General features: G+C 48.2%; 1 protein-coding gene across 7 annotated transcripts in view; it reads left to right on the top strand.

The window, feature by feature from the left end:
* The window catches only part of PRKAG2 (protein kinase AMP-activated non-catalytic subunit gamma 2), a 299,615-nt gene that overhangs the window by 230,222 nt on the left and 52,946 nt on the right, over positions 1 to 16,447 (top strand). For 6 of the 7 annotated variants that reach the window (XM_027538542.1, XM_027538543.1, XM_027538540.1 and 3 more), the window contains one exon: positions 10,474 to 10,543. In XM_027538542.1, the coding sequence (XP_027394343.1) occupies positions 10,474 to 10,543 (70 nt within the window). Of the gene's footprint in view, positions 1 to 10,358; positions 10,544 to 16,447 lie in introns of those variants that run through there. The other variant, XM_027538546.1, reaches the window with a different exon arrangement.

A 16,447-nucleotide genomic window follows, 5' to 3' on the forward strand; every position in this document is an offset into this window, starting at 1 on the left:
ATCAATTGTTCTTACTCAACAGAAACTAAAATTATAGAGAGATGGTAAGAGCTGGCAGCGGTATCCAAACCAGGGTGTGCAGTCCACAACCTCTAGTCCTCAGACAAAGTCTATTAAAATAAAACGCTGCTCCTGTTTCTTAGCACAGTCACTTTCTTTTCCACAAAATACCAGCTCCGATGCTCAAGGGGAAGTGGGTGTAATTATTTCTAAACAGAAATGAGGTCCAGGAGAAGCAGGAGTGAGTGGAAGTAAATCACCTCTGAGCCCATTTATGCTACTAAAATCATCTGCTCACCCACTGTGTTTTCAATTGGTTTGCTAATAACAAACAATTCATTTCACCCAAGTATTTTTGCAATGCCTACTATGTGTCAGGCACAGGCAGTATAATCAAACAGGATTGTTTTTCCCCTTCAAAGAGTTTATGGGCTTTAGGGGAGGACAGAAAAGTGAATCCCAGTCCCACGCTACGTGCCTTATAGAAGCCTGTGGGTTCAAAGAAGAAATTTACCAGGTGAGCTGTTAGAAAAGGTCAAGAATCAAGAAAGGCTTCCTGGTGAAACCTGAGCTGCTTTCTTAAGACTCGTTCTTTTTTTTTAATAGGCAAACCTTGAATTTATTTTAGATCGCTTTTTTTCAAATAAAAATTCCTAATGGAAATTTTCTTAAATTAAGATCCTAGAGAAAAATAGAACCAAATGATAAAACCTCTGAGGAATATGAGAGTTGATATATATATATGATATAAATACATATATATATATATATATATATATATATATATGTATGTATGTATGTATGTATTTTGGCCCTGCCCCACACCTTGCTCAGTCATGTCCGATGGCAACCCACTCCAGTGTTCTTGCCTGGAGAATCCCAGGGATGGTGGAGCCTGGTGGACTGCCGTCTATGGGGTCGCACAGAGTCGGACACGACTGAAGCAACTTAGCAGCAGCAGCAGCAGCAGCCACACCTTGCAGGTTCTTATTAGTTCCGCGACAAGGGATCAAACCCTGGGCCCAGGTAGGGAAAGCACAGAGTCTCCTAAGCACTAGACCACTGTTTTCATTTTTTAATACTTTTTTATTTGACTGCACCGGGTCTTAGTTGCAGCATGTGGGATCTAGTTCCTTGACCAGGGATCGAACCCCAGCCCTCTGCATTGGGAGTGTGGAGTCTTAGCCACTGCACCACCAAGGAAGATCCAAAAAGTATATACTTTTAGCATCTTTTTTTTTTCCTTGACTAGTTCTTAATATGACTAAAAAGTTTTTCTCATCATCAAGACTCATAAAGGAGTGAGTAGGAGCTAGCCCAGTGGCAGAAGTAGGAAAGGGGGGCAGAATATTCAAGCCTCGGGGCTCCAGTGTAGGGGACGCAGAGGAGCTTGGCCAGAGAAGGTGAAGAAATAAAATGACCAGGTCCTGCTCAGGGCTGGGGAGTTGCACGACATCCCTAAAGGGTCCTGAGAGTCACTGGGTGGTTCTAAAGAGAGTTACAAGAACAACTGTGTGTTTAAAAGGAGCCCTGGCTCCAGGGTAGGGAATGGACTAGAAAAGGATGAGATGGGAGAAACCAGAGCTGTTCCAAGAACCAGGCTCGCTAAGGAGTGTGATGGAGACAGAGACACCTGGGACCGCCTCCAAGGATGCAGAGACAGAGTGAGAGGCCCCAGGGACCGTTTGAGATGGATGAGTGTGAACTGCCTATAGAAGATTAAAATGCAGATGACAGGAGGCGGTCTGGAGCTCAGGAGAACTGAGGGCTTGTGGCTGAGGCTTGAAGGCCAGCAGCACAGGAGTCGGGGTGGGGCCTGGCTTGGGAGTGCACAGTGGGAAGTAGAAGGGGGTGCAGGCACATCTCCTGCCCGCACTGGTGGGAGCTGCCCATCCCCCCTTTGCTTCCACCCGGAGGACGTCTTTGCAGAAAAGCAGAGCTCACGGAAGACAGCAGGGGAGAAACATCGAAGCTGCTAAATTATTCAAGAGCTCCTTATCCAGTATTTAAGGCTGATTGATTTCTTGTAGTAGCTATTTAGGATTTTTTTTTTTTTTTTTTAAGGCAAAGTGAACTCACATCCGACCTCATTGCGTACAGGAAAGCTTTTTTGGCTGTTGTTTAATGATTAAGTTTCCAGGCTGGCGTTTGCCCTTCCGACAATCATTCAAAACACTGGGCGCAGTTATGCAAGACGGTCCTTAATAACTTAGCATTTTGCAGCAACCAAAGAGTCACACTTGTAAGGGCTCCATGTTTCTCGGGCATTCTTTCAGAAAAGTTCACCTCCGTTCCCTGCCATCACACTGAAGTCCAGTAAGCCCAGACTGGCTGCAGAAGTGGATGGTATAACGTAGAAATACCGAAAATCTACATGAGGTCTAGGGAGGGAAATCCGGCACCTCTCAAGGATGAGAGGCGCCAGGTATGGGGTCGCATCAGTCCAAGCCCCTTTTTTTTGCATGCACGACATGGCCCAAGCCCTCCCTCTCTACTCTCCTCCACCCCTGGCTTTCCCGCCAGCCTGAAATAGCTAAAATTAAGTCTGGCGTGTAAGTCTGTTGAGACTTTAAGAAAACATCACCGTTGAAAGGGCAGCCGACGACCACCAACTTCAGATGGTCTGTCCTAACCCATCCATCACTCATTTCAGCCTGTCGATGTGTCCGTGCACATCTGAAAAGCATCTCGGGCCTTCATGTCCCTGAAATTGACCTTGTGTGTCATAAAACAGAGTCATCTGCCTCCTTCTGGTATCCTCTGACTGCATGCCTTTCGAAGGAAGAAAGCATGAGATGTCTTACAAAGTGAAAAAATAACCTGTGGAAATAAATTCAGCCTCACTCGCATATTCGATAGAGACGTTTTTATTTTCGTCTACTCTTGTACCCCCACTATCAAATGCAGTAAAAGTAGGAGACTCACATTAATTTGTCTCCATCTCTATGCTCCACACATGTCAACAGTCATAGGCACAGGACTTCTGGGTCTGAGGACCAGTTTTGCGGAGTTCACAGCATCCAGAAATGCATACTCCCACTGGCTGCACAGTTCAGCCTCCCAGTAAAGAATTCGTCAGGGTTACAGGGAAATTGCTGACGCTCCTACTGAATATCAGTGAAGGATTTTTTTTTTTTAAGTATGCCAAACTGACTGCAGGAAATTGAAATGTAGACTTTTTTAAAATCAGGATGATTGACATCTGCACTAGGTACCACCAAACTTTTTAAAATTAAACTTATTTTGAGATCATTGTGGATTCACGTGCAGTTGTAACAGATAATCCTGCGTGCCGTTCGCCTAATGCCCCCCAGTGTAACATCTTGCGGAAACTACAGGACGGGAGAAATCGGAACCTTCGTACATTCCTGGTGAAAACGTACAAAGGTTCAGTCACCGTGGAAAACGGCTTGGTGGTTTCTCAAAATGATAAATATAGAGTTGCCATATGACCCAGAAATTCCATTCCTGGATCTACACCTAACAGAAATGAACACGTATGTCCACACAAACCACGGTACATGAGTGTCTATAGAAGTAATATTCATATTATCACCCAAATATCCAGCAACTAATGAATGGATAAATAAAATGTAGTCTATCCATTCGATGGAATACGATTCAGCAATAAAAAGAAATTAAGTGTTGATAAATTTTACAACATGGATGAACCTTGAATGCATTATGCTGAATGGAAGAAGTCAGAGACAAAAGACTACGTATTATATGATTCTGTTTATGTGAAATGTCCAGAATAGGCTAATGTGTAGAGTCAGAAAAGACATTAGCGGTTGCCTAGGACTGGGGGTGGAGGTTAAGGAGGTTAAGACAGTGATGGGTACAGGGTCTGCCTTTGGGATAATGAAAGTGCTGTCAACAGAGATGGTTGCACAACCCTGTGCCGGTACTGAATCATATTTTCTGGTACGTGAATCATGGCTCAATAAGATTTTTGTAACACTTTCTTCCTTTTATACTTATTTATTCATTTAAGTTTTGTTTGCGCTGGGATTTTGTTGCTGTGCGCGCTTTCTCTAGTCGTGGCAAGCAGGGGCTGCCCTCCGCTTGTGCTGCTCGGGCTTCTCATGGCAGTGGCTTCTCTTGTGGAGCGCAGGCTGTAAGCGCTTGGGCTCAGTAGCTGCGACTTGCTGGCTCTAGGGTGCTCGGGCTTCCGTAGTTGCGCGCAGCATGTGGGCTTGGTAATTTGGGCTTGAGAACTTAGTTGCTCCCCGCCATGTGGAATCTTCCAGGACCAGGGATCAAACGCATGTCCCCTGTATTAGCAGGCAGATTCTTATCCACTGTACCACCAGGGAAGTCCTCAATAAAGATTTTCTTCTAAATGAACCCCGATTGTCATTTCCTCCTCACAACTAAATCAGCTTGGCTTGACTTGTGGGGGAAAATACAGTATGATATCACAAGCAGACCTCAGATATGCAGATAACACCACCGTTATGGCAGAAAGTGAAGAACTGAAGAGCCTCTTGAAAGTGAAAGAGGAGAGTGAAAAAGTTGGCTTAAAGCTCAACATTCAAAAAACAAAGATCATGGCATCCGGTCCCATCATTTCATGGCAAGTAGATGGAGAAACAGTGGAAACAGTGGCAGACTTTATTTTGGGGGGCTCCAAAATCACTGCAGATAGTGACTGCAGCCATGAAATTAGAAGACACTTGCTCCTTGGAAGAAAAGTTATGACCAACCTAGACAGCATATTAAAAAACAGAGACATTACTTTGCCAACAAAGGTCCGTCTAGTCAAAGCTATGATTTTTCCGGTAGTCATGTATGGATGTGAGAGTTGGACTATAAAGAAAGCTGAGCACCAAAGAATTGATGCTTTTGAACTGTGGTATTGGAGAAGACTCTTGAGAGTCCCTTGGACTGCAAGGAGATCCAACCAGTCCATCCTAAAGGAGATCAGTCCTGAATGTTCATTGGAAGGACTGATGTTGAAGCTGAAACTCTAATACTTTGGCCACCTGATGCGAAGAGCTGACTCATTTGAAAAGAACCCGATGCCGGGAAAGATTGGAGGCAGGAGGAGAATGGGACAACAGAGGATGAGAGGTTGGATGGCATCACCAACTAATGGACATGAGTTTGAGTAAACTCCGGGAGTTGGTGATGGGCAGGGAGGCCTGGCATGCTGCAGTTGATGGGGTTGCAGAGTCGGACATGACTGAACAACTGAACTGACTGATTGATCCCAAGCAGGGTATTATTGACTTTGATACAGTTAAGAATCAGAACAGTTCTATCATCACTTTTATGGCCACAGGTACCTCTGTTCCCCCACCCCCATCCCTGACCCCTGACCCCTAGCATTTACTAATCTGTTCTCCATTTTCTGTCATTTTGTCATTTCAAGAACATTATACAGATGGAATCATACAGTATATAACCTTTGAAAGTGAAAGTGAAGTCGCTCAGTCGTGTCCAACTCTCTGGGATCCACCCCATGGACTGTAGCCTACCACGCTCCTCTGTCCTTGGGATTTTCCAGGCAAGAGTACTGGAGTGGGTTGCCATTGCCTTCTCCAGAGGATCTTCCCGACCCAGGAATCAAACCTGGGTCTCCCGCGTTGTAGGCAGATGCTTTTACCATCTGAGCCACGAGGGAAGCCTTTAAGGACTGGCTTTTTTTCACTGAGATACTTGCCTGGACATTCATGCAAGTGGTTGTATGTATCAATAGTTGATTGCTTTTTATTGCTGAACAGTACTCCAACCAGTCCATTCTAAAGGAGATCAGTCCTGGGTGTTCTTTGGAAGGAATGATGCTAAAGCTGAAACTCCAGTACTTTGGCCACCTCATGCGAAGAGTTGACTCGTTGGAAAAGACTCTGATGCTGGGAGGGATTGGGGGCAGGAGGAGAAGGGGATGACAGAGGATGAGATGCCTGGATGGCATCACCGACTCGATGGACATGAGTCTGAGTGAACTCCGGGAGCTGGTGATGGACAGGGAGGCCTGGTGTGCTGCGATTCATGGGGTCGCAAAGAGTCGAACACGACTGAGCAACTGAACTGAACTGAACTGAGTACGCCACTGTATAAATGTAACATTGTACATTTATAGACTCACATCTGTTATGTCCAGTTTTGGCTGTGACAAATTATGCTGTTGTGAACATGCATACATAGGTTTTTGTGTAAACATGTTTTGTTTCCCCCAGGATAAATGCCGAAGAATGCCATTGATGTATCTATCATATGACAGTTAGGAGGTTATTTCCTTAAGGAACTGCCAAATTGTTTCCCAGAGTGGTATAATTTTGCATCCCCACAGCAACGCACAAGAGATTCTGTTTCTCTGAATCCTCACTGGCACTTGGTGTGACCACCATCCCTGGTGCCTCAGACGGTAAAGCGTCTGTCTACAGTGCGGGAGACCCGAGTTCAATCCCTGGGTTGGGAAGATCCCCTAGAGAAGGAAATAGCAGTCCACTCCAGGACTATTGCCTGGAAAATCCCATGGACAGAGGAGCCTGGTAGGCTACAGTCCATGGGGTCGCAGAGTTGGACACGACTGAGTGACTTCACTATATATACCCTACACTCACAGCTGTGAGGTGATAGCTTATTGTGGTTTTGATTAGCATTTCCCTAATGGCTAATGTGCTGGCCTTACTTTCATGTGCTTACATCTTTTTCAGTGAAATGTCTCTTTGTATCTTTTGCCCACGTTCTGACTGGATTGTTTTCTTTTTCTGCTATTGAATTTTGAGAGTTCTTTACATAATCCAAATACTGGTCATTTGTTGGCTTTGTGGTCTACAAATCTTTTTCTCCCACTCTGTAGCTTGTCTTTTTATCCTCTCAACAGGCTCTGTCACAGGGCAAACATTTTAAAGTTTAATGAGAGCCAATTCATTAATTTTTTATTTTACAGTTCATGCTTTTGATGTCGGATCTAACTCTATGTTTATCAATAGGTCCCAAAGGCTTTGTCCTATTTTTTTCTAAAAGTTTCATAGTGTTACATATTTATAAGTCCTTGATCCGATTTTAGCTCATTTTTGTACAAGGTGTGAGGCTCACATTAGGGCTTTGGGCTGTTGATGTCCAATTGCTCCAGCATCGTCTTTGCACCTTTATCATACATCGATTTGCAGTATTTATGTGGATCTATTTCTGGATTCTCTACTTGTTTCTATCGATCATTGTGTCTATCTCCCTCCCACAGACACACAGTCTTGATTACTGTAGCACTGTAGTAAGCTTTGTTTTTTTTACTAATAATTATCTTTATCTGTTTGGCTGCACTGGGTCTTTGCTGCACACGTGGGCTCTCTGATTTTTGTGTGGCATGTGAGATCTTTAGTTGTGGCATGCAAACTCGGTTGCAGCATGTGGGACTAGCTCCCTGACCAGGGATTGAACCTGGGACACCCTGGACTGGAAGCTAAGAGTCTTAGCCACTGGGCCACTAGGGAAGACCCTGTAGTAAGCTTTAATATCCATAGAGTGACTCTTCCCACTTCATTCTTCTTCTTCAGGCCTGTTTTAGCTTTGCCTTTCTGTGTAAATTTTAGAAGCTTGTCTTGTCTATGAAAAACCTGCTTGGGATTTTGATGGACATTGCATTCAACCTAGAGATCAGTCTGGAGGGAGAAATGATGTCTTTACTATGCTGAGTTTTCCGATCCATGAACATGAAGTACCTCTCCACTTATTTTAGTGTTCTTTCATCCACACATTGTAATTTTCAGCGTACAGATCTTGTGACATGTTCTCCCAAGCGAATACCTAAGTATTTAATTTTCTTTGTGGTGATCATAAATAATGTTGGTTTTTCTTTTAATATTTATTTATTTGGCTGTGCTGAGTCCTAGCTGTGGCACGAGGGATCTTCAATCTCCAGTGTGGCAACATGTGGGGTGTTTAATTGTGACATGTGAACTCTGAGTTGTGGCATGTGGGATCTAGTTCTGCCTACATTGGGGGTGCAGAGTCTTAGCTACTGGGCCACCAGGGAAGTCCCAGTAATATTATTTTTAATACCAGTTTCCCCATGTTCATTGTCAGCATGCACAAATATGACTGACTTTTATGTATTGATCTTATATCCTGTGACCTTGCTGAACTTATTAGTTCCAGTTTTGGTGTTTTGGGGGTTTTGTGGGAGGTTTTTTAATGAGTAGATTCCTTGGGACTTTCTATGCAGACAATCATATCATCTGCAAGTAGGGATGGTTTTATTTTTTCCTTTCCAACTTGTATGTCTTTTATTTTTTCTTGCCTTATTGCAGTGGCTGGAACTTCTGGTACTATGTTGAATAAGAACAATGTGAAAGCAGACATCCTTGTCTTGTTCTGAACTTAAGAGAAGAAGCATTCAGTCTTTTGCTGTTAAGCATGACACAGCGAAATTTTTTTACCATCTTTTACAAAATTATTTTTATTTTCCTCCCCCCACATTTTTTAAGGCAAAGATTAAGACTAAGAGATTGGTAGGACATAGGGGGATCCAGTAGTTAAGACATCATGCTTCCAATGCAGGGGATATAGGTTCAATTCCTGATCAGGGAACTAAGATCCCACATGCTACAGGGTGTGGCAAAAAAACAAACAAACAAAAAAAGACTTAAATTGGCCCAACTGAGATGACAGAGCAAAAAGAAGGCGTAAAGATATGAGTACTTCCTCCTCCAGGCTAGGCTTCCAATAATGACAGAACCAAGTTCCTTGAGGGGGTGGGGGTGGAGCCTTAATCAGCGCTGGCGAGCTAATCTCTTTATCATGGTGCTTGCACTCTGCAGTGAGCTAAGAGCCCTGTACCTGGGGCAGTCATTGCCCATAACACAGGAGAGGGGTGCCTGTCGCCTATCTGGCTACCCTGCTCTTCCAGGAAGCTCTGGGCTGCCAGGCCTCACAGCCTGCCAACCTGAGCTGGCGATCGGAGAGTCTCAGATACCCAGATCCAGGGTAACAGAAGTGGCCAGAGCCAGATTTAGAATTGTAAGTACTTTTTGGCACTGGCTCCCCAAAGAAGAGAACGAGCTATGAAGAGAGGAAGCAAGAGTTTCATGGCCGGGTAAAACTGACAGCAACACAGTGCATCTAAAATACGTGTATTTCAGGGAACAAAAATTTTAACAGGGGAAAAAGGGATGGGCTTTTTTGTTGTCTCCGACTCCTCGCGACCCCATGGACTGCATGCAGGACGCCGGGCTAAAATTTAAAAGAAAACCAAGCAAGCACGCCCTCATTCACACCGCCCTCCGCCCGGGTCTGCGATGTCATCTCCCCTGGGGTCTTGCAGCCTCCATCCCCCTCTCCCGGGCACGTCGCCCCGCCCACCGCACCCCTACCTGGCTCCGCACCCCTCGGGCCCCACCCCCGGCCGGCCGAGACCACACCCGCGCAGGTTAAACCTGCGGGGACGCGCTTCCGTGGGTGGCGGGGGTAAGGTGAGCGGGTGTTAGCAAGGAGGTGGGAGGACGGGCAGAGGATGAGAAGACCGGCCTCCGCGAAAGGCGGGTCGGCGGCCCCGGCGGCCGGACGGGGACGCCCCCGCCTCCCTGGCGCGGACCAGCCCCGGCTCCCCGGGGTCCTCTTCCCACGGTTCCCTCTCGCCAGTCGGCACCAACGCGCTGGGCCCGGAGGGGGCGAGGAGCGGGAGCGGGCCCTTCCACTCGGGATGCGGGCGCGGCAGGTCAGGCCGCGGCCGGCCTGGGACGGAAAGGGGGGACTGGGCCGCGCCGCCGGTTCCCTGCCGGGCCCGCGAGCTGGGCTGCGCCGAGCCACCACCGACCCAGCACCGTCCTGCCAGCCGCATGGGAGGCCGCCTTCTCGCGGCGATCCGGCGCTGAGCGAGGCCGGAGCGCCCGGCTGGGCAGCGGAGCCCACCCCCGGCCCCGCGGCCCCGGCCCCACCCACACACTCCCGCCCACCCGGGCCCGCCCCCGCGCCCCAGCAGCCGTACCACGGCCCTGCGGCCCCCCGCGTCTCGGCCCCGCCCCCGCCCCTGAGGTCTAGGCCCCGCCCCCGCGCTCTGCCGTTGTGCTGCGGGCCCCGCGGCCCCGGTCCCGCCCTCCACCCCGCCCCTTCCCCGCCCCCTGCACCCCAGCCCCGCCCCTGCGCCCCGCCGCTGTACCGCTTCCCGGCCCAGCCCTTAACCCCGCCCCTGCAGTCTCGGCCCCGCCCCGTGCGGCCCGCCCCCGCTGCCGTACCGCGGCCCTGCGGCCCCAGCGTCCGGGCCTCGCGTCCCGGCCCCGCCCCTGCGGCCCCGCCTCCGCGGTACCGCGGCCCTTCTGCCCGGCCCCTCCCCCGACCCCGCCCCTGCGGCTCCGGCCCCGCCCCCGCGGCCCCGCCGCCGTACCGCGGCCCTGCGGCCCCCCGCGGCCCCGCCGCGCCCCAGTCTCCCCGCACCCCCGCCCTCCGCCCCCGCGCGCCCCCGCCCGCGCGGCCGGGGACGAGCGCCGCCGAGCGCATGCTGATCCGTGTCGTCCTCCTCCTCCTCAGGCGGCGCTGGCTGCGGCCCCGGGACCCGCGGAAGCCGGCATGCTGGAGAAATTCGAGTTGGAAGAAGAAGGTGAGTGCCCCCCCACCGCCCACCACCGCCCGCCGCTGGATCGCGCCTCCTCCGGGGGCCGGGAGGGGCCGGGGCGCGAGGACAGCCGGGTCTCCTCCCCGGAGGCCGCGGTTCCCCGCCGCCCACCGCCCGTCCAGCCGCGTCGGGGGCCGGTGAGGGAAACGCGGGGCCGACGGAGCGCGTCTGCGGTGGCCGCGGTGCCTCTCGGAGGCGTAATCGAGCTGGCTCCAAGGGGAGCCCGCAGCCCGGCCCTCGGCACGGATGGTCGGTCCTTTTGTCCTTACGAGCTGTACTCGGCTGAGAGCAAGGTGACATGCAGTCGTGATTGTTTGTAATGCCACGGTACGTGAGGAAGTCGCCCCCAAATTATGTGTATGGTCCGTACCTTTAAATAACACACACGGCTTCCCTATCTGTACTTGTGAAAATACCACCAGCAGGGTGTGTCTTCTTGTCTTAATAGGGAAAGTTCAATAGGAAAACCGGAGGCGGCTCAGCGAATGGGGTCTGAGTTCAGGTGACCCTGTCATTCCATCGTTTCTGTCGCCTCTTCTCTCACTCACTTTTTCATCTTCCTGGCCCCTTTTCCCCTTTCTTCTTCTTACTTGGATGTTATTTCTAAGCTGTGAAGATGTGAGGGGTGGATTTTTTTTTTCTTTGGCAAAAATGAATATTTAATATGGAATACGGTTAGCTCTTACCTGAATCTTATTTTGCAACTGAAAATTTGGAGGGGATGCTCTTGTTCTTTGGTAAAATTAGTTTTTAAAATGAAATATGATGAGCTCAGAGTTGAGAAAGAACTTTGTATAGGATGTTGGACAATTTGAGGAATGTAAAAGACCTCCACCCTGCCTTGTGTTCTTCCATTATTCATTTAGTGACTTCTCTTTTTTTCCAAGAGTATTGCTGGAATAAAGCTCTGGGAACAAAGCATGTGCCATGTGGATGCTGTGCCTTGTGCCAACTTTAATACTTCTGTTCATTTACAGTCAGGCAATTACTTAAATAAGCATGCTCAGCCAATATGAGAACGGTTCAGTCGACAGTATTAGGCCAGGCCCAATTTTTTAGGCCTACCTTTATTTTACCTTTTAGAGTTCCTACATTTCACGCCCTGTTAGCCAGAAGGTAATGTATTCATAGTAATTATCATCAAAAGTCTGCAGCCATATTTACTATTAACAAGCAGTTACATGATACATTTCAGAATTTTACTGAGACTTAATTTTCATTCTATCTTACTGAAAAATAGTCCAGTGTCTTAAGTCAAATCCACCTCACTACTCCTCGGTTTTATTGCATTGCAGGTCAAATTTTGGGCATTGTCCAAAGGGCCCCCACCCCTTTCCATTAAGATTTTTAATGTCGAAATCATAAGGTTTCTTCGTCCCTGATTTCAGTAACAATAGGAATCCATTATCTTTCCATCATTTTGTGATTTACATGGGGGCAAAAGGAGAGGAGAGTAGATGCTGTTAGAGAGGTGCTTATAGTTAGGGGCTTCCCAGGTAGTTCTCTGGTAAAGAACCTGCCTGCCAATACAGGACACCTGGGCTCAATCCCTGAGTCGGGATGATCCCCTGGAGGAGGAAACAGCAACCCACTCCAGTATTCTTGCTGAGACAATCCCACGGACAGAGGAGCCTGGCGGGCTACAGTCCATGGGGGTCGCAGAGGGATTGATCAACTGAGCACACACACACCGCCACATAGTTATTGTTAAGAGCACAGGCCCAGCTTCAGATCCATATCTTCACTTACTAAGCTGTGTGACCCTGGGCAAGTTACTTAACTTCCCTGTACCTTAGTTTTCCCATTCATAAGGAGCTCATATCAGAGTGTTTTGAGGATTAAATGAGATAGTCCATATAATGCTATTTAGTACACTGTAAATCCACAGTAAGCACTGTGTAAATGTAGCTGTTAATTTTAAGCACCATTTACTATTGTACCGAACTCATGGACTTTGTAAGTTTTTATCAATGAATCTTCCATAGAGATTCTTCTCAACACAGGTTAGGTTTTTTTCCTTACTTGAGATTTGTTAATTATGTTACATTTTCCAAAGCAGATATACAAGCCTTTTCTCTTTTGCATTGTTTCTGCCAACGGAGTGAATGTAAACTGTTAAACCTAAGCATCTGCGGAAAGGAGTTCCCCATTGTCACCCATCTGCTTTTATCTGTATTGCTGTCATCACTTTAAAGCATGCTGAACCCCACAAATAACCCTGTCAAACTTTTCTGGATTCTTAAGGAGGCAAAATGTTAAATAGCAGTTTCTTGGAAGCTGTGAGCCAAGCTGGAAGGGATAGTGTTGGCGTGGTAGTCTCAAATGCTGCTTTGTTTCTTTTGAACTTCAGATTGCTTATTCATCCAAAATACAGAAAAATTGAATATCAAGCAGAATCTTACGTTTATATGGGGAAACAGTGAGTCCTAACAGACATTACACCTTTAAGTATCCTGTGAGCTGACTTGTTAGCAGCCTACATAATACATGGCTATTGAGTAGATCCTCATTTCATCTTCCAGCTCCCTTCTTATTCACCTAACATCCTCCTTCCTTTATTGTGATCTGGAGGTTTTCCTTAGATGGAGATACATTTGGGACACACCGAGACACTTGATTACTAGTGTTTTTGTTACCAGGTGTTTTTCTCTTTCCTAATAGATTATAACAGATACTCTGTTAGAAACAAAATTGGCAGCGTTAGTGAAGCTGGAGTCATCTCTTAAAACATTCTTTGCTTCTGGGAAGAAAGAACAAATTGGACCTCAGTCTCCCCTGTGCTGTTGTTCAGGTCCTCCTTTGCCTGGGTTCTGACCCCAGCTGCCCACCCATTTCTTACCCTCATGCCCTGACAGAGGGACCTTTCCAGAGCATGAATTGACAGCCCCATTCCTTTACGGGAAAAATCTTTACCACTTTTCTGTGTCTATATATAGAATACACGCAGACTTTTCATCTGCAGCCTCACCGCCTCTTCCCAGCCATGCACACGAGAGACTGGAGAGCTTGCTTTCTGTGCACGAGAGAGCTTTTCAGAAGGCAGATTCGAGTTCTCTGCAGCGGGGAGTTGGGGCTGGGCCTGGGAGTCTGCATTTCTGCCAAGTTCCCAAGTGCGGCTGTTGCTGCCTCACAGATGGAGTCATCAGGCTGTAGAACCAGCCACAGCAATCTCCTTCTGTCAAAAACTAGATGGTCTCGGTCTCGGTCACAACTCCTCAGCCCGCCCGGACCGCCGCAGAGCAGCAACGCCATCCCACTGGCAGGGCTGGCGTTCCAGCCAAACTTTGTTTACAGAAAGAGGCCAGGTTGGGCCCACAAGCAGAGTTGGCCAGCCCCCTGTTCTGTGACTCCTCGCGGTCCCAGTGACTCAGGGTTTACATCCTTTGAAGGGTGAGACGTTCTCTCTCTATGTCCTCCAGCTGCCAGCGTTACCACTGTGTACATCCTGCCTCATACCACCACCATCACAGCTAAGCCCAGGTCTCACCCTCTCAGCGTCCCTCCCAAAGCCCTTCTGTGCGCGCGTGCTTAGTCACTCAGTTGTGTCCCAACTCTTTGCAACCCCGTGGACTATCACCCACCAGGCTCTTCTGTCCACGGGATTCTCCAGGCAGGAGTATTGGAGCGGGTAGCCATTCCCTTCTCCAGGGGATCTTCCCAGCCCAGGGATCGAAGCCGGGTCTCCTGCATTGCAAGCGGATTCTTTGCTGTCTGAGCCACCAGGGAAAACCAGAGCCCTTCTGTACTTCTCCACAATCCCGCCTCCCCTTCCCAGCTCATGACACAGTGGTGCACCGTGGGTGCTGAGCGGTATTCTGTGACTACACCCAGGGTTTATGGTTCCTTTATGGGAGCAATGGGAAGATGGGATGATTCAGGATCTACAAAGTGATGAGAGCGGCGCTTAGCGCTCAGCAGTCACATTATTTGTTCGCTTTTCAAATGTTTTATTATATCAGTCATAGCTGTTTGTTTTTATCAAGGTTAACTAGAACTTATTTAACAACAAGACCAAGCACCGCCGTAAGCACCTGAACACAGCCCTCGAATGCTTTCTCCAGTAAATGATGTTGTTGTTCAGTGGCTCAGTCATGTCCAACTCTTTGCGACCCCAGGGATTGCAGCACACCAGGCTTCCCTGTCCTTCACCACCTCCCAGAGCTTGCCCAAACTCATGTCCGTTGAGTCGGTGATGCCATCCAACCATCCCATCCTCTGTCGTCCCCTTCTCCTCCTGCCTTCAATCTTTCCCATCTTCGGGGTCTTTTCCAATGAATCAGTTCTTCGAATCAGGTGGCCAGAGTATTGGAGCTTCAGCCTCAGCAGCAGTCCTTCCAGTGAATATTCAGGGTTGAAATTTATCCACGATTAATAAACCTATGATTCTGGCACCACGTCAAGAATGTTACAGCCCCTGGAAACTATCTGTGTTATCTCCTCGCCCTCTTCTCACCGTTCCAGCTGTCGCAGCCTCTCCAGTTATTTCAGGCTTTCAGTAGCTCACTGTGTGGGTTCGTCCCACCGTCTCACTCTGTCCACTCGCCTCTCCCCTGTTCCCTCACTGTCTGCTGCTTCCTTCGCAGTCCTCTGTCTGAGCTATTCCTTCTTCACCTGCAAGGAATTTCTCAAAGGATAGTCCTTTTAAGACTTGTCTCCAAACTTATTTTCCTAGCAAGACTGATCAACGTAGTCTGCACGATGAAAACTAGGTAAGAAGGGGACATGGAAAGTAAAAGCGAGAGGGAAAGTACTATTTTTCATCAGGAGTCTGGTAAGCTGAGGCCCCGTTCTGTAATGAGGCAGCTGTGTTTTTGGATGATCCTAGTCTCTCCAGGTGGTGTTTGTCTGTCCTGTTGTTATTGCTGCTGTGGGTTTTCTCTGTAGAACGAAGCCCAGCACTTGGCAAACTTGTGCTTTTCCTTCCAGCCTGAAAATATGACCTAGAACAACCAGCAGCTGCTCTACAGAAACCAGAAATGGACATTCACTCAAACTCGCTCATTCTCAACTGGAGGATGTTGCTGTGATGAGGATGTTGCTGTGATATGAGCAGAGATTGGTTCTTGTTGGGGGACAAAAAAATCTTAGATACTATAGTGGTTTCTGGCTCTCCAAAGGGCCCCTGAATGGATATACAGTGTATTTGCAGTATTCAAGTTTCATGGGGGTAGGACAATTAAGGGGTGGAGGGGTGCATGTGGATAATGAGAAAACACTGCTCTGACTTTCTTAGGGAAGAATGTCCTCCTGTGCATTTATATCCCCTCATCACTTAGCCTTGATAGCAGATCTCCCAGGAGGCTTGGCTGTGTCCATTTGGTTCGCTGACTGTGGTGTGAGGGGTGCTGACCTCTGGTGGTGACAGGTTGATGATCACAACTCGGTCACTGGCCGATCACCTAGTAGTATCGGAAGGCTCTGATGACCTGCCATCCAGACTCTCCCCTTCCCTACTGAGCCTGCAACTTACCTTCCACAAGAGAGTGACTGTGTCTCGATTATAAAAATAGTTACAGCTGTATGAAATATTCATAGTGAAACATTTTCTTTCCTGGCTGGCCCCATATTTGAAAGTTTGCCATATTTAATAGATTTTAGGTGTACATTTTAAAGTCTCTGAAGTCAGGCTATAACTTCACATTTGATGGTATCTTAGATTTGATGAGGTAGAGGAGTGGAGGTTTTGTTACGTAAAATATTAAGCTCCACCCCCCCACCCCCCTCCCGTGCCAAATCCTTTAAACAAGAGGGGAGTTCACTGCAGGGTTTGGGGATCTGAAAGTGGGACCGGCCACCAGGCTTCACAAGTAACCGAGGAGTCACCGGGAGCCGAGGTGGGGCTGAGTCATCTCCGGGATGAAAGGATCGCCATGACCTTCCCTCTCAGGA

The sequence above is a fragment of the Bos indicus x Bos taurus genome, chromosome 4 (assembly GCF_003369695.1).
Source record: "Bos indicus x Bos taurus breed Angus x Brahman F1 hybrid chromosome 4, Bos_hybrid_MaternalHap_v2.0, whole genome shotgun sequence".
NCBI lineage: Eukaryota > Metazoa > Chordata > Mammalia > Artiodactyla > Bovidae > Bos > Bos indicus x Bos taurus.